The sequence below is a fragment of the Lutjanus erythropterus genome, chromosome 12, assembly GCF_056507025.1.
Source record: "Lutjanus erythropterus isolate fLutEry1 chromosome 12, fLutEry1.hap2, whole genome shotgun sequence".
In the NCBI taxonomy this organism is placed as follows: domain Eukaryota; kingdom Metazoa; phylum Chordata; class Actinopteri; order Lutjaniformes; family Lutjanidae; genus Lutjanus; species Lutjanus erythropterus.
Window position 1 is genome coordinate 3,621,063 of NC_139328.1, and position 21,340 is coordinate 3,642,402.

The 21,340-nt window shown below is 41.6% G+C and overlaps 2 protein-coding genes across 2 annotated transcripts in view; one reads left to right on the plus strand and one right to left on the minus strand.

Moving 5' to 3' along the window:
* cdc73 (cell division cycle 73, Paf1/RNA polymerase II complex component, homolog (S. cerevisiae)) overlaps window positions 1–20,634 on the plus strand; it is a 28,432-nt gene extending 7,798 nt beyond the window's left edge. Inside the window, exons 9-17 of the mRNA XM_084732621.1 lie at window positions 1,283–1,361; window positions 1,706–1,770; window positions 14,099–14,156; window positions 15,864–15,899; window positions 16,062–16,149; window positions 18,201–18,362; window positions 18,953–19,053; window positions 19,512–19,653; window positions 19,776–20,634. Of these exons, the coding sequence (XP_084588747.1) occupies window positions 1,283–1,361; window positions 1,706–1,770; window positions 14,099–14,156; window positions 15,864–15,899; window positions 16,062–16,149; window positions 18,201–18,362; window positions 18,953–19,053; window positions 19,512–19,653; window positions 19,776–19,812 (768 nt within the window). The 3' untranslated portion in view covers window positions 19,813–20,634. The remainder of the gene's footprint in view (window positions 1–1,282; window positions 1,362–1,705; window positions 1,771–14,098; window positions 14,157–15,863; window positions 15,900–16,061; window positions 16,150–18,200; window positions 18,363–18,952; window positions 19,054–19,511; window positions 19,654–19,775) is intronic.
* Window positions 3,795–8,698, minus strand: LOC146317334 (beta-1,3-galactosyltransferase 2-like). Its single transcript, XM_084733018.1, has 2 exons — window positions 7,822–8,698; window positions 3,795–5,607 (listed from the first exon to the last, which is right to left on the minus strand). Exon 2 carries the CDS (start codon window positions 5,391–5,393, stop codon window positions 4,134–4,136), a length of 1,260 nt encoding a protein of 419 aa, XP_084589144.1. The 5' UTR covers window positions 5,394–5,607; window positions 7,822–8,698; the 3' UTR covers window positions 3,795–4,133.
* Window positions 20,635–21,340: the final 706 nt, after the last annotated feature.

A 21,340-nucleotide genomic window follows, 5' to 3' on the forward strand; every position in this document is an offset into this window, starting at 1 on the left:
GCTGAAGACGAGTAGCTTAGTTTGAGTCGAGCAGCTGTAAAATGGAAAATAAACACTGAACTTCCCATAAATTCTTCACAATTAAAGTCCTGTGGTATTCAAAAGCTTTTATTATGAAACAGCAAAACTAGGATTTTTTTTCTTTTTTCTTTTTTTTCGTCAGCACTCGACGGCTGAAAGCGAACATGACCGTAACATACAGCAGTTTACCAGAGTGTAAAAATGGTGACACAGAAGAGACCCTAAAACACAGAGAACTGAGAGTCGAACACACAGATACTTTTAGAAAATGTCTTTGTCTCTGCTCTCCTGCACAGACATGAGCAGAGAGGAAGGTCGAGTCGAGCAGGACACGGCACAGATCGGCGTGATAAAAGTGTTAATGGAAATGCAAATCAGCCACTGACACTTTTGGCCACAACAAATCAAACCATGCTGAGTTGATTTGACGCCTTCAAGCGAGTAGCCCTGTCATAATGGAGATGCAAATCCCTGCCGTGCCGAGTCGAACTGAGTCAACCCAAGCCAGCACATGCGTATGGAAAAGGGATATTTGACTGGGTGTGGCCAAAAATGCCAGTGGAAAAGCCCCATTACAGAAACGGTAATTTTATCATCATTCAAACTGGAAACAAAATATAACTTAGCACTGTTTCAGCAATCACCAGCTCTGGTTTGGTCAAAATAAACTCTTAAGATGTTAAAATATCATGAGAGGAGCAAGAGGGAGGACGAGAAGAAACGGCGTGTACAGCCATATTTTCACATCTGCCTGAATTAAGGGTTCATTTTATTTTGGTGATTGTTGCAGCAGTGTAAAGACCAGTCAAGACAATTTTTGTCAAGCTTTGTTTTGTTTCTGTTGAATGAAGTGTGTTTTATGATACTGAAATTGCTGTTTCTGCAAATGCAGTCTGGTGGCTTTCATGAGAGCAAACAGCTGTTTCTAGTTAAACGGAGCTTTATTCTCTTATTCTCTAACAAAAAGCTCCATCTCTATGGAGATCTTGGGATAAAAAAGTTCTCAGACACTTGCAATAACAATCTGAGCCTGTCAGTGGACATACTTTGGGATTACAGCCTGTTTCACTGGCTGCAGCGTTCTCACTCAGTATTGGACCAAATTCAAAAACAAAAGTTACCCCTTCAGTTGCCTATACTGAAGTTACCGTTTCATTCATTAAAGCAGCGGCAAGTCTGTAAATGACTTCATAGGCTTGCTGCACAGTGCACTGACAGGTATGTACAGTATGTCATTGTTTGTGTTTCATGTTGTTTTCAGGACCCGTCCTTAAGGAACAAGCAGCCTGTCCCAGCTGCCTACAACAGATACGATCAGGAGCGATTCAAAGGAAAAGAAGGTGAGTTTTACGTATGTCTCTGGAGCTAATTTTAGTCTCAAATGTTTACAAAGGAATGTATGTGTGTGTGGCAATTAAGGAATACACTGAGTTGGCTTAACATCGGTGTGTGGGAGTGAACAAAACTTAAATTTGACTTACACCAATTTTTACCCCAGTTGCACCCAGTATCAATAAATGCAAGTGCATTCAGAGAGCATGTAAAGTTTTTTCTTAAGAGAGATGCTGATGCAAACATGTTAAATCATATTTGGGCATTTTCTTTTTATTTCACTTGCAGTTTTGAGCATAACCCATTTTGTTCTGCTAGTAATCTGCATGTTGTTGTGTGTTGTTTTTGTCAGAAACGGAGGGTTTCAAGATCGACACCATGGGCACGTACCACGGCATGACCCTGAAGTCAGTGACGGTAAGATTACGGCTCTGCTCTTTGCTGATAGTGTTGTAAGAAGACTGGTGCCAGAGCTGCACCGTGTGTGAAGTTCATTCTGAGCGCATCTGGAATGACCCGTTTATTATCATCAGTTATCTGCTAGAGTGGCAGCTCACCAACGCCTCAGTGTGACCTATTTGTTGAGGGCCTCTGTGTTTCTGAGGCAGTAAAATCAAAATTGTGTAACGTACATATGGTCCCTGTAGTTACTGCCATACAGTGACTCACAGCATCAGTCATTTGGCACTCACTTGATCTCTCTTTGGCAAGAAGTAATTAGTCAATCAAAATAATCACAATCTTAGTGTGAGAAATAAAATAGAAGAAACAGTCGATGATAAAAGATGGTCTGCTGGTTTTTCATATTCAACTTTACCATCTCAAAGACGATTGGCATAAACCACAGAAAGGAACCTTTTATTTTTAACATTTTTAAGGCCGTCTTAAAAGGTGCGTCGTCTGAAATCACGTGACATTTTACTTTACTGCTCGCCAGCTGGTGTCTAAAACTCTTTTAAATGGAACTGACTTGTGGTGGACAGTATGAATGGTACGGTTTCAAGGAGTGGTATATTTGAGAAAAAGAAAGGAAAAGTTTTGTGGGGGTTTTTAATGTTTATTATTCCTGTTTGAGCATTAGATATTCTTAAAATATCTCTGTACTGTGTGAAATATGTCCTTGTAATACAGTGAACAGTAATAGCTGCCATGCAGGTGTCATACCAGTGCTTTACCCCTTCAGAAGCATTTGAATGTTTAAGATAAGCAAATGTACTGTGATATGTACAGATACTGTCTGTAATTCAAATCATACAGGGATAATTTTTAGACCATACAGCTCAGCCTGGGGGTCAGAAACCTGATAAGACGGTTCTTTTTACCATTTAAATTTTCATTTATCTTTGTTGTAGGCCTTAGATGATTCTTCCATTTGCCAATTGTAAAAATGTGTAACTTATTAACCAAATTAAAAAAAAATGTTTCATCAACTCAAATGTGCATCTACAGCTCAGCTTTTTGTCCTCAAAACCTTACTAGTGGCTAGTGTCTTGTCTGTCTAGGCTACCTATGACTGCCAAAAAAACAAAAGTCAAATAGTTCTGACTCCAGATGGATATTTTGTATTTTATCTTTTTGGCCAAAAATGTCTCCTCTGAGCGTAAAGGCTGCTGACCCCTGGCCCAGCCCTACATTAGACAGCACCTCACTAAAGAATAAAGCAGAACATTTGTGCTTCATCAAGTCTTCACATAGGCCTGAGCAATAAAACGATCATTATCAAAATCAGTAAGAAAGTTGGTGCAACCCAGCATCAACTCGTGAAACAAATACGCCCCTGATAGCAGAGTGAACTACAGATGACACGCTAACAGCCAATCATTTAACAGGTGTGTTGTTCGTTTGCCCCGTCGGCACATGAGGCAACAAACGGCACGTGCGATGTGAGACAGTTTTGACAAAATGAGTGCAGATAAAGATGGAGAGGCCAGCGCACCGGTGTGGCTGTATTGGGGGTTTTTTTTTTGTTTTAAGTCAAACAGCTATCAGAGGGTGAGGGACTCGGACGTTTGGAGGGAGCCCGGAGAAGAAACCCTCCCCCATTGCGTTGAAAAGAGCCGACTGAGGTGGAGGGAGTTGAAAAGCGTTGATGAGGAGAGGGATGTGATGTTCGATTAGCTAAAACAGCAACTGGTATGCAGATATGGATGGATGTACGGACAACTATCTGAACAGAGATGTGTGTAAACTGCAGAAATACCTTCCTGAATAAGACTGGTAATACAACAAACTTACGCTATCACCTTTGGAGTACACAACATGTGGTCAATCATGGCTTACATAATTGATAATTATTGATATCAACCGATATGAAACTTCTCTGTCATGATAGACTTTTCAGCTGTATTGCCCAGGCCTGTCCTCACATCATGTCAACTTTTTCCAAAAATCAGCGGCACATTGTTTTGGTACATTTGAAACATAAAAATGTCTGTACCCAGTGACTTCATTGATTTATTTGATGCTTGCATGGAAATGTTTTATTGGCACTGTACCCTGTCCACTTTGCATTTATAAAACACATACAGTAGATCGTATGTTATTACAAAAAAGTAGCTTTTGCACCACAGTGAAACACAACTTATTCTTTTGTAAATATAACTGTATACATAAACTCTCCAGTGGTTTGACTCACACATATAAACATTTTCCACCTCCTTTGTACAAAATTGGCAACCATCACGAGTTCCGGGGTGTGGATTAATCCCTTGATGTCACATTAAGACGAGAATGTGCTGAGATATAGATCATTATTTGTGTCTAACAAGGAGAGTTTTCAGCTACCGAACTGGAGTCTCTCTGTTCGTCCTACTTGCGTGCGTCCTGCCTGTTCTCACCCTCAGTGCAGTGATGCAGGCGTTGTTTTTGTTGCTCTGCAGGTGATGCCAGTATTTGAGTAGCTCATTGGGATGAAACCCATGTGACGTTATCAGATGGCTGTACTTGCAGCTGGAGTAAGACACCCGCCAGTGGTTGAATAGGAATGCGTTGGACGGAGGAGTGGGCTCGATCCGGAGCTTAGCCAGGCATATCCCCACATAGACATCCTCCAGATGCAGGTGGTGGATGCTTAGTGATGCTAGATAGATTTTCCTCGCCAAGTCACCAGAGAAGACGTAGCCGGTCCCAGAGCAGAAGGTGGGATACTTCTCGCTTGGGTACAGCTCGGGGGGCATGTACCACTTGCTATTTTTATTTCGGTTGGGTGCAAAGCCTCTCATGTTGTTGCCCGTGAAGTAGTTCTTCTTGGGTTTAGTTTCTGGTCTGAGCAGCTTGTAAATGAGGTACTCTGTGTTGACAAACATGTCGCTGTCCGTCTTCATGACATAGCTTGCTCGTGGGCAGTGGATTGCCACCCAGTTCATTCCCATCAATGTCTTAATGGTCAGGTTTTTGTAGGAGTCCATAAAGTCCTGCTGAATGATATCGTGATACCGCCGGCTCTCTGCTTCCAGCATCCTCTGCTGTAAAACTCCCAGCTCCCCCTCATTTTTCCCCAGCAGAAACAGACGAATGAATCCCAGAGCTGGAGCCACGCTCTCGTTGCCCCATGTCTGCCGTATGGCATTTCTTGCCTCCACCTGCCGAGCCTCGGTGGCTATCAGCAACACCAGAAACGGCGCGGGTCGGCTCTCCGCACATTTGTCTGGCTCATTGATGATGAACGTGAAAGGCCCTTGGGTTACAGTGCCGCTAATTTCTCCCTCAACACTGGCCGCCAAAGTGTTCTCAGAACTTGGGTCTCCTGGAGGAGAGGAGACGCCTTCCTTCTCACGGGAGCTGATGTTGGCATCAGCCCTGAAGGTCGGCTGGGGAACGATGACAAACCTCCACCCTGAATGTTGGGAGCTCACGTTCCACTTGGCTTTAGTGGTAAGTTCACCACCTCCATACACCACAGGATGGCCTCTCCACCATGGCATACCCGTGAACTTTGGCTGCCACACCTGGTGCACCAGAAAGACCAGCACACCCAGCAGTGAGAGGAGATAGAAGAGTTTAGCTGTGTGAGTGCAGCAGTGGCGTCGTCTCCACTGCATGATGAGAACAGGAGTAATTCACCCAGACGGCTGTCACACTTGGAAGGCCAGTTGGCTGCAGCTTCTGACCTTGATGCCCTGAGGCAAAGTGAAGCGTTATACAGTGGGTTGCCTACAGGACTTCGATCCAGTGCTGAAATATCATTCCCGCGTGTGCAAATCACTTTGTTGTTGACTGAAGAGCCAGCTGTAATGTTGCATCTCTTTTGATTGCCTAGAAAACAGATGAGAGGATATATTACAGCATGTCACATTAAAGCTGCTATAATCAATATTTTTATAGTGACAACAGAATATTGGATTAGCATCTCTCAACTGGCCCTAAACATAACTTCAGATCAGTGATAATTCGGGCAGTTTATTGGCAAGAATCTGGCGATATGATAGATATCACAATACGGGGGTTATGATCAGAGCTGCAACAATTAATCAATTATTAATTTAATCGCCAATATTGAGACAATGGATCAATTGGTTTTAGTAATTCTTTTTTAGTGCTCTGATTTCAGCTTCTTAAATGTGAATATTTTTTGGTTTCTTTACTCCTCTAGGACAGTAAACTGAATATCTTTGCGTTGTGACAACAACAAGGCATTTAAAGAAAGTGAAAGAAGGTTCGTTCCTCGTCCTGGTGTTAGATCATGATGTGGCACGAGTGTTGTCTTTTACTGGTTTTAAATTACAGTAAAGTGATGGAATTTTCTAGCTGTTCTATTATTTGCCTTTACCCACTTGGACATTATTTTCACGTTACTTGGGCTGCACCTAATGATTATTTTTATTGAATACTCTAACGATTTTTTTTTAATTATTCAATTATATAATAATTAAGTTACCTAAAATACATATAAAAACTTGTCTCATTAATATTTAATTTTTTTTATTCAATCAATATCCTGAAAAATAGACACGTAAAGCACATTGGAATAATGATAATAGTGGCATGTTTTAAAGTTTTTCTAATTTAATAGACTCCTTGTCAGATGCCTGATCAGAAAAACACTGGACACACTCAAATTGAAAAGGAGCCATGATTCATGTTAATTAAATAACTAATCGCTGTCAACCCTTCACTGAACTGAAAAATCAGTATTTTGACTTAAAACTTAAACTAGTTATGACAGAAATAACAGAAACACCTTCCATGTGTTGATAAGCCTCATATATCGTGCTTGGGTGCTGTCAGAAAGTAAAAACAGGGAGATACTGCTGCTGCAGCTGCAGGACGACATATTGCTTGGTGCTTCACTTTGAGCACTCGTGTGCAGCAGCTGTCCTGCTGAGATAAGTCCGGTCCAGTTTGTGGAGCTAAAGACAGCCAAACTGTTGTATCTCTGACTAAATTAATCCCACACTTTTGATCATCACGGTGAGGCTTGTTCTCCGGTTGAATCTGTGCCCTGATCGGGCGCAGCAGTTCATAACGAAGCATCGGCACACAATATGCAAATCGACGTATTTCCGTAGTCGATGATGTTGATCACATCGATGAGTCGTCAAACCCCTACACATTACCAATGATTATTTATCTGAAAACTCTGTGTTAATATCTTGTGAAAGCACCTATAGTCATCGCTCCAATACGTTTTTTACGTATTTGGTCAAACAAATTGTGGTGTTTGATTTTGTCCACATTGTCCAGCCCTAATTTAAATGTGTATATCATGATGTATAATATATACAGTATATCACGACATAACCTAAAAATATCAAGATAAAATTTACAAGCTATATTACCCAGCCCTAGTATACATTTTATATTATATATTGTTATAATACAGAAAAGTAACCTTTAATATTGACCAGTCTCATTTCCTTCCTGCTTTGACTCAGCTGTAGTTTCCACAGCAGGCAAATGTGGAACAGAATAAACTGTGTTCTCTCTATACTTCCCTAGAAGTTTCTTTGACATCGACATGATTACTGATTGTTTGCTGAACTTCAGTTTAGGGGCATAATCTTCATCATTTTCTTTGGTTTGAGGAATATCTTAGGTTGCTCTCAGACCAAAAATGAAGAGACTGAGTTCTGCCATAGCAACTCTACAGTCTTGCTCTTGAACAGTATCTGGATGGGGAATGTTTTTTTTTTTTTTTTTGAAGAACAGCCTATGTTTGCGGCCTGCACCCTGAAGTGGAATGTGTTCTCTCAGTTTTTTACTGAATTACACACTACCCTCTTAAAGTATCCCAACGAGACAAAGAGTGGTTTGTGAGAGCTCACAGAAGCACTGAAAAGACTTCTGTTGGCTCTCTTGCATGCATCAACAGAAATAGAAACTAGTGTTTCTCTGATAAAGGCACACCCTTCACATCCTGAGACGTACATAACAACTGCAGACTGATTTTGAAGCATGAATTACCACTTCAGCGTTGCGTTAATGTTGATGTGTGCGTTTGCATTTTAAGCCTTCACAGCATAAACTCACCTGTTTTAATGTAGGTGCTCGTCTATTTCTGGCATCCATCCTTCGAGAATGTGATGAATTACAATGCTCACACACAGACCAACCTCCTCCTCACTGCCAAACCACAATACACCTTGTGCATGAGGACTCGGGTTCTGCTTTATTTCGTCCACAACGTGTGACCGACCATCCTCTTCTTTTAACCCAACCCACGTGTGGCCGTTACTCAGACTGAGAAATTTATTCCTCTCCCAGGCACTGATAGCTATCTACCACATGCATGCAGAACTGTGTCTGTATGTGAATGCACTGGCAGAACATGTGGTAGAGCTCCAGTGTTGCAGTCTCTCCATCTGCCTTGGCGCATTGTCCCCAGAGGCTTGATGCTAACGGTGCTGCGTTGCTGCCTTTTTTTCTTCCCCCGACTGTAGAGTCGCTAGTTGGCAGTTAGCTGCAGCCCTGGATCCTTTTGCTGTCTTCGCTTGTTGTATTGTGTATATCAACACAGCACTGGATAGATGGTGATCATTTCTGGATGAGGCATAAGCCGTATATCTCTCCATTTGTTCAGCTTTTCCTCCATTTCCCTGCTGATCCTCGTTTTCTCTCAGTCCTCGTCTTTGATTCACATGCTCTCATGTCCCTCCCCCCATGTGCTTCCCTTTCCTCTTTTTTTTTTTTTGCTTCGACTCTCCTCTTCTCACCCTCCTCGTTCAGCAGCCCTTCGCACTCCGTTCTGTGCTGTCGCTGTGGTGTCTGGGAGAGGGCTAGAGGGGTGAAAGCAAGCAGCGGGGGAGGAGGACTGTGAACAGGATGTAGCGCTGTGAGTAGTGTGGCAGCTCCAGGCTTGGTGGCAGTACGCTCTCACACCACGTCACGCCGTCACTGCTGCTGTTGCTGCCTGCTCTGTTCAAAGGGGAGGGGGTGGGGGGTGGTGGTTGGGGGGTGGGCTGCTGACCTATTTGTATTCACGCCCACTCTCCAGAAAAAGAAATAAAGCATTATCTCTGTTTGGCGTGCTGTGAAGTAAGAGGAGAAGGGAGAGAAGCCCTCGTGTCAGCACTCACACAAATCTTACAGGTTTGCGGATCGCCTAATTGAACTGATTGAAAGATGGCAGATTGCATCTTCTTACTTATACAATGATGGGCAGTGCAACTCAGAACCCTGTTAAGTCTTTTTATTAGTCTCCCGCCTCTGTCTCTCATACTGGATGATGATCAGAACACAGATAATTACAACAGTTACAAGGCCGCACTCATTCAGCCGTGCTGGTCTGCAACGCCCAAATTTTCATGTTTGGGTATCGTCATTTTAATTCTGCCAAGGTTAAGAATGGGGGCGATATATATAATTTTTTTTTTCTGAAGGAGGGTTGGGACCGAGAGGCATGTGTGCTCAATCCCGTTCGTGTTTCATTGATTCCTGCAAATCTGGCACTTATAATGCAAGAAATTCCCGCACATGTATAGAGGTGTCTCTCAGAACATTCAGCTGACATTTGTACCGGTGCAGAATGCGGTGCGACTGGCTGGAAGTGCTCCATCACACAGACCAACATCCACCCCGAACAACACTCACGGCATGCTCTCTCCACAGTTTCAGTAATATGAACTTGAAGTAGGGATGTCACAGTACCAGAAATTTAGTTTTTGATGCCAGTAGCAATGACTTTACATGATTTTCTATGCCCAATTGGATACCACAGTAAAAACCAAAATAAAATTTAGCCATTATTATTCTTCTTTGCTACAAAACTCTTCTGATATTCTAGGACAAAAGGCTGACACACTGTCAGGGCAGTATGTTGCCATGTCTGGAAAGTAATGCCAAAGTGCAGTGATTTCTGCTGCTGAACTGTGAAGATAAGTTAAACCCCGAGTGCAGCAGGAGTTTAAATGTACTGACATAGTGCGAGACAAAGCGCTAAGGTTTTATTTTGTGATTTTGATGACGAGCTTTGTTAACATTATGTTAGCTTTTAGAGTTTAGCCACTACAATCATCATGGAACATAACAAACATCCATTTTACTTCATGTGCTTAGCATAAAACGACATGTGTGCTCTTAATTATAGGCATATATTTCCTCTGATCTGTGGAAACAAACTTGTAGCTGCTGACTTCACATTGCTGACTGAATGGTTTCTATAATCTACACTGAACAGCTCAAAGGATCAAAACCACAGTTTCAAATATCAATTTCATGTGTGAAGGATGTTCATTTAAAGCCTCTCTGTACTTTGTGCACTTTGGCTCTGTTGGTTTTTGCCAAACGTCTTACTGAATTTTCTTATGGAACCATCTTGATGAGCAGGAACAGCTAGGGTTTACTTTAAAAAGTTTTGTATTTGCTACATTTATATGCAGTTTAGCAGTGATGCTGCTGAGAAAACCCCCCCCAGAAAAACTGACATGTGATGTGCATTGTTTTTGGAAATATGAGTCACAATATACAGTCTAGACGTGTGATTCAACTGATTCAACTCTTTCCTTTTGGTCAAGTGTTAAAAAAGCAATCAAAAATCGTAATAAATTGTAAAATCGAGCCACAGTACGTATCACAGCAGCACACAGGTATCATGACAGTATTGTATCAGGAGATAAATGTATCATCCCAGCTCTATTATTTATTGGCTCCAGCTCTGATCGGCAGTCATGGAAACATGACACACAGATGGACACGCTTATTTTTGCCGTTTTCCCAACACAATGTCGTGAAGGCTTGTCATCTCTCTCAGAAACTTCTACGGCTCTTTTGGCATTTTTCCATCGGCACGCATGCTGCTTGGCCTGACTTGGTTTGGCACAGCTGAGTGTGCACCCGCTTGAACGTCTGTATTTAACTGAAGAGGAGCTCCCTATAAATTCTATATTTCCTATGCTATATTTTCCAATTTTGCTATATAAACACTTATTTTGAAGCAGCGAAATCTGGAAATGTTGGGGTTTCATCAGCAGCAAGTTAACACGACTCCTGTACAGCTGAAAGCAAACATGAAACAGTAACAAGGGGAAATAGAACTGAAACTGATGCAGAAGAGAAATTAAAAACACAGAGATATAAAAGTATGTAGAGCTGACCACACAGATTATTAAAAGCACCTTTCTCTCCGCTCTCTTGCACTCATGAGTTCTTGGGGGCCTCCAGCAACGGACGAGGGGGAAAAAAAATCAGCGCTATGTGTTTCACCACAAAATGTTACGAAATGTCAACTCCAAGCCACCAGTCAGATGGTTTCTAATACAGCTGCCTTGAAAAGAAAGCAGGAGGCAGATTCAGAAGTTGTTGCAGTGTGAGGAGGTCTTCTCAAAACGCCCCACTGTACGGCAGGAAAAGAAACTCGCTAATTCAAAATTGGGTTGTCTGGTTAAGTTCATGAAAGAGTTTTGAGGATGAGAAACCTACTGACAGAAGAATTTGTGAAATAAAAAGAAGTAGTTTGTAATGATACTGCTGCAATTGTGACAGGATGTGACCAGATCTGGGTAACAGTTACAAATGTTTGCACAGAAATGCTGGCCCCCCCAGGAGTCTGTGGTACTCTGCCAGGGGGTCTGTGAAAGGTTTTCAGATTCATTTATTCAAATTATCATGGTATAAAAAAACATTGTATTTTAGTTATTTATTTTTACAAAGGCTTCATAGTTTAATGGATGATACTTTAATTAGCAGTGTTGGAAACACCTGTGGCCTGATTAGAAGGTCAAACTAAAGAATTCATATGCAATGAACTTAATTTATATCATTCCATCTTATTAAAAATACACTTGTACATGCTCAAGTTTGTAATCTTGTTATAAGCTGATTGTAAGACTAATGGAAAAGTTAACTTTTGTCTTCTATTCACATGAAAACTGAACGTCTCTGAGCAGAAGTACTGTTGTCTGCATGACTCGGTGTCGACACGCAGCATTGGCACATTTTGAGTAAATTCCAGTGTTTAGCTGCTGATAGAAATGCCTCACTGATACCAAATACTTATTCTTACCGCAGTTCTTCTAAGCACTTTCTATACAGTAAATTTGGTTGTATGTGTGGTGTCTATGATTTTCGGACCATGAAAGCAAGCACAGCTGTCTAATACAATTTATTTTACATGCTCTGTGTGTTCTGTTATTCTTGTGAGCAGTTCAACTGGATTTAGGGGATTTGTGCATCAATTTAATGGTTTCCATCCACCTATAAAGTTCCCGATGGGTGGTCCTTTTCATTTTACAGTCCTTTAAAGACTCTATTGTAAATCTGTAATGTGGAGCAGAGCCTCTTATGGTGCAAAGTGTGCTATCACTGGAGAGGAAGTACAAGTGTCCAAGCTGCAGTTGAGCTGCAGACACGCAGTTTATCTGTAATTGACAGTGATCCTGCAGTGCTGCTGATAGACTCTGCCCTCCAGCTAACGGGACGGGAGGAGAAAAAATAAATTTGGTTCTCATCAAGATAGCTAGGGGCGCACTAATAGTTTGTACTGGTTGTTTCTTATTCGTTATTGCACAAGTGCTGACAGCGTATCCTCTAAACGTCAGCTTTGGCACAGAGCTCTTGTTTTCTCAGTGCTCAGTGGTTTTGACATCAGATTTGGTCGGACTGGCAGGGATGAGCTGTCCTGGCATCAGTGGACGGCACTGGGGACAAGGCCTTCCTGCTCCTTCAGAAGAATTTTTTATTTGCTGATGCTGAAGGACAGTCTAAATGAAATCTCATAAAATATTAAGTGCTCATTATTTTTGCCAAAGATACATGGCTTGAATAATGTATTTCAAAGGGCCTCCTGAGCAGAATAACAGGAGCTACACACACACACACACACACACACACACACACACACACACGTCTCTTGCATATCTAACAGTTTGAAGCTACTTTTTTAGATTTTTTTTATGAACCAACCCAAATGTTTTTACATTTTTAACACTTCAGAAGTCTTTGAACAAATTTTTGTTGTAATTCTTAATCATATGATAATTAACAATATTACCTCCTTGCCCCTATAAAGTAGTGAAATATGAATTTAATCTTTTTTGGTTTCATAAGTGAAAGGATATGGGCCATATTTGACTTTGTTTGACATGTTATGCATTCAGAATTAAATTTTATGCCTTCATAACCTCCAGGCATTGATGATCATAATAGCGGCACAATTCCCACAGCGGGGAAACGGCACAGGAACACGCAGGAGCTTCACTTTAGTCTTGAGGAGATGCAGCCTTTATTCACGGACAAACCTAAACTATAAATTTCCAGCCCGGTCTCTGTACAGCAGCGTCACTGCTCACCTTTCCATCCGCTCAGCACGCAATCATCGTAACTCTGTCGCCAGTAATTAGTCTGGGCCTCACCCGCTGTGATGCTCACTAAAGTTACGCAACAAAACGCTTCTCTGACCAGTGAGTAGTCTGCAGTGTTTGTTAGTTTACTTTTATCACCTGGGCTGAATGCAACATAATCCAGAAGAGTGGCAGATGCATTTTTCTTCTTTTTAATTAGTTAGTCCTGTAACTTTATTCCCAAAATGTTATGTTTCTTCCTCACATGAAAGCAGTGTTTGTCTGCTCAGCTTTGCTGCTGTACAGAAACTGACCCCTGGTGGTGTAAGCTGCACGCTACACTGCAGCATCTCTATCAGTTTAATAGAAAGAGACCACATGTTTTTATGAGTGTTGAAAATCACACTGTTGGGATTTCTTAATATCCTGGTATACTTTAATATCTTTAGCAACTCAGTTGCCTGGGCAATCATGATGGAAGTAGTTTGTAGTTGCTTCCTTGTCATCTCTGTTGAGAGTTAGACGTGCGCAGTAATGATCGGGCGCTCATTAAAAACTTAATATCTGGATTCTGGGACGTTGTGGACTGTCGACAGCCTGACAGCACTGGAACTGAACAAGCCAGAGCCAAAGGCCAACCAGGTCTGCATGTTTCTGTAGCTCCTCTGTCAGCATGAGCTCCAGCCTGCGGGATTGTCACTGGATGATGGATTACTGCTGGACTGTCGCCCCCTTTAAATTCCCGGCCCCCCCTTCTCCACCCATCACTCACACACTCACTTCAGTCTCTACATGGAATCAGTCGTGACCTGGAGGGAAGTGGAGGAGGAACAGCTATCAGCAAAAAGATGCTCAATAACTTGTGTCTCCGAGTCTTAATGAGGGTTGTTGAGCAGCTGTTCATTAAAAGTTTGTGTGTGAAGCCTTGGGATTCTCGCGTAACACAACAAGCAACACAAAAAGCAACATGTACTTCATTAAAGACATAGTATGTGTGTGACTGTGACCATCGCATGGTTTGTGTTTTCCAGGAAGGAGCCTCTGCTCGGAAGGCCCAGACCCCGGCGCTGCAGCCTGTCCCTCGTCCAGGTTAGTGTCCTTTTACATTCACGCCTGTGTCTCCTTACAGTGTTTCTGTAAAGGCTGAAAAATGCTGGTTTGTTTTAATAACTGCCTATTTAATATTTTATTTAATCTATACTTTTAAAATCAGTGGTGGAGCCATTTGTTGAATAAGGAAACTTACTGGTGGTTTGTAGAGGCGAGTGTGACCACTGAGCAGAACAGAGAGGAAGTTTGGAGGAATTCAGACTGGAGATTTGGAGAAACAGGAACCTCTTTGATTGAATGCTGCTATTGATAATACGTTAAACATCAATAATGAAAAAGTAACTAATACTCTTGAGTAGTTTTTGTGTCAAATAGTTTGTAATTTTACTTGTAATTAAATAATGTTTTAGTAATGTAACAGTATTTGAGCTTGAGTACATTTTCAGGACTCTTTCCACTGCTGGTAGTACTAGACTTTCATTTTTATGGATATTCAAAAATACAGTTAATGTCAGCTTCCTGACAGTCCACTTCTGGAACACATAACGAGAAAAAAAGGAGGAGAAAAAATAAACAGGACATGTTTTCACCACTGTCCTTGTATCTCAGCATCACTGCCTGCCATTGTGAATCCAAATTAAATGTATTTCGTCTTATTATAGCACCCTCGTGTTTCTGTCATTATCCTCTGTAACCTTGACCTGACTGACACGAGGCCGCTGGTAATTTTTAACCAAGTGCCACAAAGCTCCATCTGTCCTGGCTGTGGGAGGTTTCCTTCCCAGCGCTGCCTGTCAGTAAATGTTGGGCAGCTGTCTGCATGTGTCACTCATTCGGATCTCCCACCCACAGCTCCTACGGGAACGGAACGAGGAGAAAACCGCCGCATTATCCTACCGACCAATCAGTCGCACTCTTCAGACACTAGCAGCTGCTATGTTTGAGTTTTAGTGACTCTAGTGGTTATTCTGTGTTCGCATTATTGGCCACTATCTGAAACGTCCATGTAGAATTAAACAAGGCGAGGTGGTCCTTTCAAGATGCATGACTGATAATTTTTAGGCGACGCTTTTCATTCACCCACAGAGGAAAATTACAAGGAACTTAATTCCATTCAGCCTCGAGCAAAAGACTGGAACCTCATATTTGAAATATAAGATTATCCCATAGCATAGAAAATATGCACATGATTTCTGGATGGAACTGATTCTGTGAAAGGGACTTTTGTTCAGTGAGAAGAATCACATGTCTGTTTGACCCAAACTGCTCCTCTGCAGCTTTTCTTTTTCTTTTTTCTTTTTTTGAGAATATGTGAGAGCATGTCAAAGCAGCGTCAGTCTGTGTGTTGTGAGTAATGACCTGACTGCGGTGATGCAGATTAATAGAGGAGCTCAACTCGACAGACAAATAAGGTCTAGAGAAAGAAATGCAGCCTGGAGCACTTTTATGTCTTTGATTTTATTTTTTAGTTTCTTTTTTTAAAAGTGTGCCATCTGCAGTAAATTATTTCTGAGGAATTGTGCAGCTGCAACATTTAATATTTGCACTAGTTATTGCAATTTAATAGTTAGTCAAGCCCTTCAGCACAGTCTTGTTCCTTTAAAATTTACAGGTGGGAAAACAAATCAAAATAGGACAAAAGTAGAAGAGCAAAGCCGTCTCACTTCAGGATCATTTGCATCATTTCTTTCCCTGATCTCTGTGAAATGTAATGCTACCTGTTTTTCTTTGTCTTTTTCTCTCTAGTTTCACAAGCCAGACCTCCACCAAACCAGAAGAAAGGTACACTGCTCTCACTCAGTTAGATGTCGCGTTCATGCAAAATACAGTGCCCTGTGTAATATAATAAATATAATAAATATAATACCAATCTGTCCTGTTACTGCCTCTGTTTGACTATCTGTGCGACAGTTTTTAAAGATTTTCTCGTGACTTTCTCCACAGGGTCCCGGACACCCATCGTCATCATCCCCGCCGCCACCACCTCACTCATCACAATGCTCAATGCTAAGGATCTTCTGCAGGATCTAAAGTAAGTCTACATACATGTTAGAGCTGCACAGCCGCTGAAAATATTATCAAAAGTGCTATAGCCAAATCACAGAAGCTGCGTTTTTTTGGTAAAGGAAATAAGTGTGGCAGAACAGCAGTATAATGAAGTATTGTTTGATGCAGAGAAGAAAACGTTTATTTAGTGCGGACCTCAACAAATATTTTGTTCAGTGAAAAAGAAAGTTGTGACGCAAAGATGATCATTTCCACTAATTATGAAATATAGTGCAATACCAAAGGTGAGAGGACGCGTGTCAGCTTTCTGCCCTTTTTTAGTACGTCATGTTGAAACGAGAGAGAGAGAGAGAGAGGACTCATTAAAAAATATAAACCAATAGAAATGAACATTTTAAATAGGTACTGTTGAGTCACACTGTTTTTTATAAGTCTTGAGAGTGTTGACCGTCAGGGAAGGTGCTGTTATTTGTATAAAATGATAAACAGGACGGGGCCCAATATTGATCTCTGTGGAACACCAGCCCCCTTTTATAGATTTTTTTTAGGGGCAAGGAATTGGAGGATTATCTTGTCAAAACATCAAACCGTTAGGAAAGTGTTTCTTCATTACATCACACTCGCACAACAGTCACAGCTTAGTATGATGCTGCATGAAGTTTTTCCACTTTAAATCCTAAAAACGGTGGCAGGCGTCTCGGTGTACCAACTGAAGCCAGCTGTGTTCCACTCTAGTCATTAAATTGAATGAACTGAAGTGAACACAAGCTCATCAGGTACTCGGTGCACACTGTGCCCTGATACACCCAAAGGCACAATTTCCCCTTTTCTCAATAATTACAGCAATTAAGTAATGTACTAACGGGATGGTGACAGTTCGACAGCTCATGGTTATATAACAACTGCAGAAGAAGATGCTGGTGATGCGCAGCAGCCCCGATGGAAAAGACGGATACACTTTTTATTGTAAGCTGCGAAATAACAAGGGATGACAAAGGAAGAACGTCGGTTTTTAATGTGACAGTGACATAATGAGGGTTGGAAAAGATCTCGTTAATGAAACACTCTAATGAGCTGTAAATACTTAATATAGCAGCTACGATGAGGTTCGAGCCCACAGGAGAAGAAACGTTCTGTAATAATGTTGGCTTGTGGGGCAAACTGACAAACTGATTATTGGTGTCATGATAAAAATTACCGTTTCAAATTTGATTGCTGCGCTTTGAAAAACTCTCAGTAAATACCGTCCAGCATCAACCGAAGGTAGCAACAGTCTGTCAGATTCAGGTGCAACAGCAACGTGGGTTTGTTCTGCGTCATTAGAAACACTGACATCACAGAGGACAGGATGTAGTTTCAGGCCTCGGTGAAACGATTTCAGCGTGTGCAGCAGCACTTTTTGAACATTTTATCAATCAGTAATCGATAATCACATCATAATTTTGATGACTGTTCTTGTGATAGGAAATTTTGCAACTTCTTTCATCTCTACATGAATTAATCATGAGAATACATCTCGCATTTCTCACTGGTTTTTGTCGTATTACATAATGTCAGCTGGAGGAAACGTATTACTCATGTTAGAGTGACGAGAGGACAAAAATATACACAAATATAGTATATATATGTATATAAATATAGCACCTTTGTATGTGAGCGCGCACAGAGCCTGGAGAAGAAGTTGCTAACCACCGTTGTGACACATTATCTCTGACTGGGTTTTAGATTTTGTCGAGCCAGCTCATGCAAAGAAAGTCTGGCCGTGTTGACATTTTGTAGATTAGCTTTCTGTGCAAAAATCCTGCAGTTTAATTAACATCTTTATATGCAACGGTATGTCAGGAGCAGTGCTCACTAACAAATTTGTCAAGATTTGAGAGAAGTAAACCATAGTTTTTTTTGCTTTAACTCATGTAAAATGGGAGCGAATGTTTTTGTTAAGTGTAAATAATCAACAATCGGCGTCAAGAAAAAAGCATTTTTTTTAACACAACTCAAAAATGAGGTTAGCAGACCAGTGAGAAGAGCAGAAAAACCTCATGCATTTGATTTTTTTTTTTTTTTGCACCGTAACAGGTTTGTCACACCAGAAGAGAAGAAGAAGCAGGGCATCCAGCGCGACAATGAGGTTCTGCTTCAGAGACGCAAAGACCAGATCCAGCCGGGCGGCACGACCCTGAGCGTCACTGTGCCGTACCGCATCATTGATCAGCCGCTCAAACTGGCTCCACAAGACTGGTGAGCTTTTATTTTTTGTTTGGTTGATGGATCCGTCAACATTTTTCACCAAACAGATTGAAAAGTTTTTGTAAATTATTGCAGCCTGTTTTTATTTACACAGCAAGGTAAGATTGTGGTTGTGGAGGTTGTGGAATATAATCACAACCAGGACATTGTATTGTATTGTCTAAGCAAAGAAAGTCTTGAGCTTAAACTGAATCTTATTTTAATTGAAAATAATGAGCACAGCCTGTTGTCGGCCATAAGTCATCACATGTAAGGACCACTTGTCGGCTCAGCTGTTGATACCAGAGTCTGTGAGACTGACTCAGTAATGTTTCACAAATGTGGCTCTGCCTGTGTGCGACATGCAGCCTGTATTATAACCACAAATTTTGTCTCTGAGGGTATTTCAGAATGTCTGTCCGGTTTGTGGTTTCTTCTCAGTTTCCTTTCAGTTGCATCGTGTTCACTTGACTGTTACAGTCACTGACAGTGTGGTGTGAAAAGACGTCAACCGGCTGTACACAAACCAGACAGTATCAAGTGCATTAACTCTACGAAATAAACAAACAAAGGCATCAACCTGTGAATGTTCCTTCCTGCAGGGACCGAGTGGTGGCTGTGTTCGTGCAGGGTCCTGCCTGGCAGTTCAAAGGCTGGCCGTGGCTGCTGCCTGATGGCTCTCCTGTCGACATTTTCGCCAAAAGTGAGTGATTCAGACCAAAAAACTAATGAATTGAGTTCAGAAAATGATTTTAAACAGGTTTCACGGTAAAACTTTAATCGGGTCTGAAGAGTTGGACAAATTTCTGTTCATACGTGACCCAAACCCGTTTCTCATTTCAGGCCGAACCCGATTACAGCCCGACATTGTTCTTAACAAGCTTCAGTCTATGTACCTCTATGTATGTACTACTACTATTGCTACTAATGTAATAGTAATACAGCCCAAACCCGACGTGAGAAATACGGGCCGACCCAAACTCACTGGGTTCGGGCCCAGATCTCAAGCTCTATTCTACGGGATCTTTTCCGTTCATTTTCGGTTAAAAATCCTTTCACACATGACAGTGGGTTAAAAATGAGGTTCTACGACAGCGATGGCGACTTGTTCTTGTCCTCCGGCGTTCATCTGTAAGCGTGTGCGTTCATGTTCCCCTCCAGTTCGAGCCTTTCATCTGAAGTATGATGAGGCAAAGACAGATCCCAACGTGCAGAAATGGGATGTGACCGTCCTGGAGCTGAGCCGCCACCGGCGCCATCTGGACCGGCCTGTCTTCCTGCGCTTTTGGGAAACCCTCGACAGGTCTATCTTCATTCTTTGTTCATTATTTTCATCTGTTTGTTTGTCTGCTGTTATTTTTTTATTTAGCAGTTCTATGACGCGTCTTTGAAATCCTTTCTTCCCCTCTCTTTGTCGTTCATCAGATACATGGTGAAACACAAATCTCACCTCAGGTTCTGAGCCCAGATCACAGCGTCCATCTCCGACCTTCCAGCTCTCCTCAGACCACCTCTTTGCAGAGGTAACCCCGCTCATCTAAGCTGCCATCCCATCTTCCAACACGATCCCCATTTTAACAGGAGAAGGAGGACGGATTATCCAGTGGACTTCCTCCGACACTTCCTCGAGGACTCCTAATGCAGTGCGCTGGATATGTTGTTCTGGACACTGGAGGGGAGATTTAGGGGATTTTTGTGTTTTTGTTGTAATTGTTTTCTAATGTTTTCATGTAGTTATAAACAAAATACCAAAATATGTTTTATATAAAAAAGGCATCATACTGTGGAAACATTAAATGAGATCTTAAGCAACATAACAGGGAGGGAGAGGTGGTTTGCATTTTTGTTCATGAATTGTTGGTGAATTCAACCCAAAAGTGTTTAGATTGAGAGAAATGTGAAAACAGCTCTCGGTACAAACAAGTCGGCCACCAAGTTTAATGAAAGAGACTTCCTTTACACTTATAATTTTTTTTTATTTTGGGTGTTTGTGGTCTGAATGTACATATATGATAAAAGCTGTCAGAGCCAAAGCTCTTCGAGCAGAGACGAGGATGCAGGTAAGTGATTTTGTTAATACTTCAGAAAACTACTCTGCTCTGGCTCAGTAAAGCTCAGTTACTAGCTCAGTTTTTTGACAGATCAGCACATTTCTTGGTCATGCAATGACCTTGTTAAAGTTTTTCTTTTCTTCTTTGTTGGTGTTGTGCTAGAGGAGAGAAGTGATGGAAAGTATTGCTTTATGTCATCACATGAAAATAGACAATAAAGCCTCAGAAACAAATATCTGTGTCCTGCCTATTGTAGATGTTTGTGTCCACTTTATTAATGAAGTTTCTCAGTTTAATGTAGGGTTTTTTTTATCATGAAAGAATGAAAATGTACAAGTGCAATCTGGCAGAGAGGAGTTACTTCTTTAGGAGACAAGAAACCAGGATGGATTATCCCATATTACATCTTAATTTGTTTGGAAGTTGCAGCGCTGAAGTACAACATCAGCTGACTCCTTCAATATATTACTTAATATTGTGGACCAGTCTCATGAAAGGAGCCAATGTGTCGAAATCTAGTTCTTAGACCTCCAGTATTGTAGATCAGGGGTCTTAAATGGGGGGTCCTGGCACCTCGGGGTACTCAGAGTTACTGTACGTTGAAAGCAACATACAAGATCTTGTATTGATGATGGGAGAGTTGGACCACTGTGTAAAGTCTTCTCCAGCTCATCCCAAAGATTCTCAGTGGGGTTCAGGTCTGGACTCTGGTGGACAGTCCATGAGTCAAAATGATGTCTCATGCTTCCTGATCCACTCTTTCAGTTTGATCCTGATGAATCCTGACATTGTTATCTTGGAATATGTCCGTGTCGTCAGGGAAGAAAAAAAATTGATGTAAAAACCTGATCATTCTTGTACGGTAGGTGCTAGGCATGATGGGAGCATCACTTGATCTGTCTCTCTTCTTACCCTGATGCCCCCATCAACACTGTACTG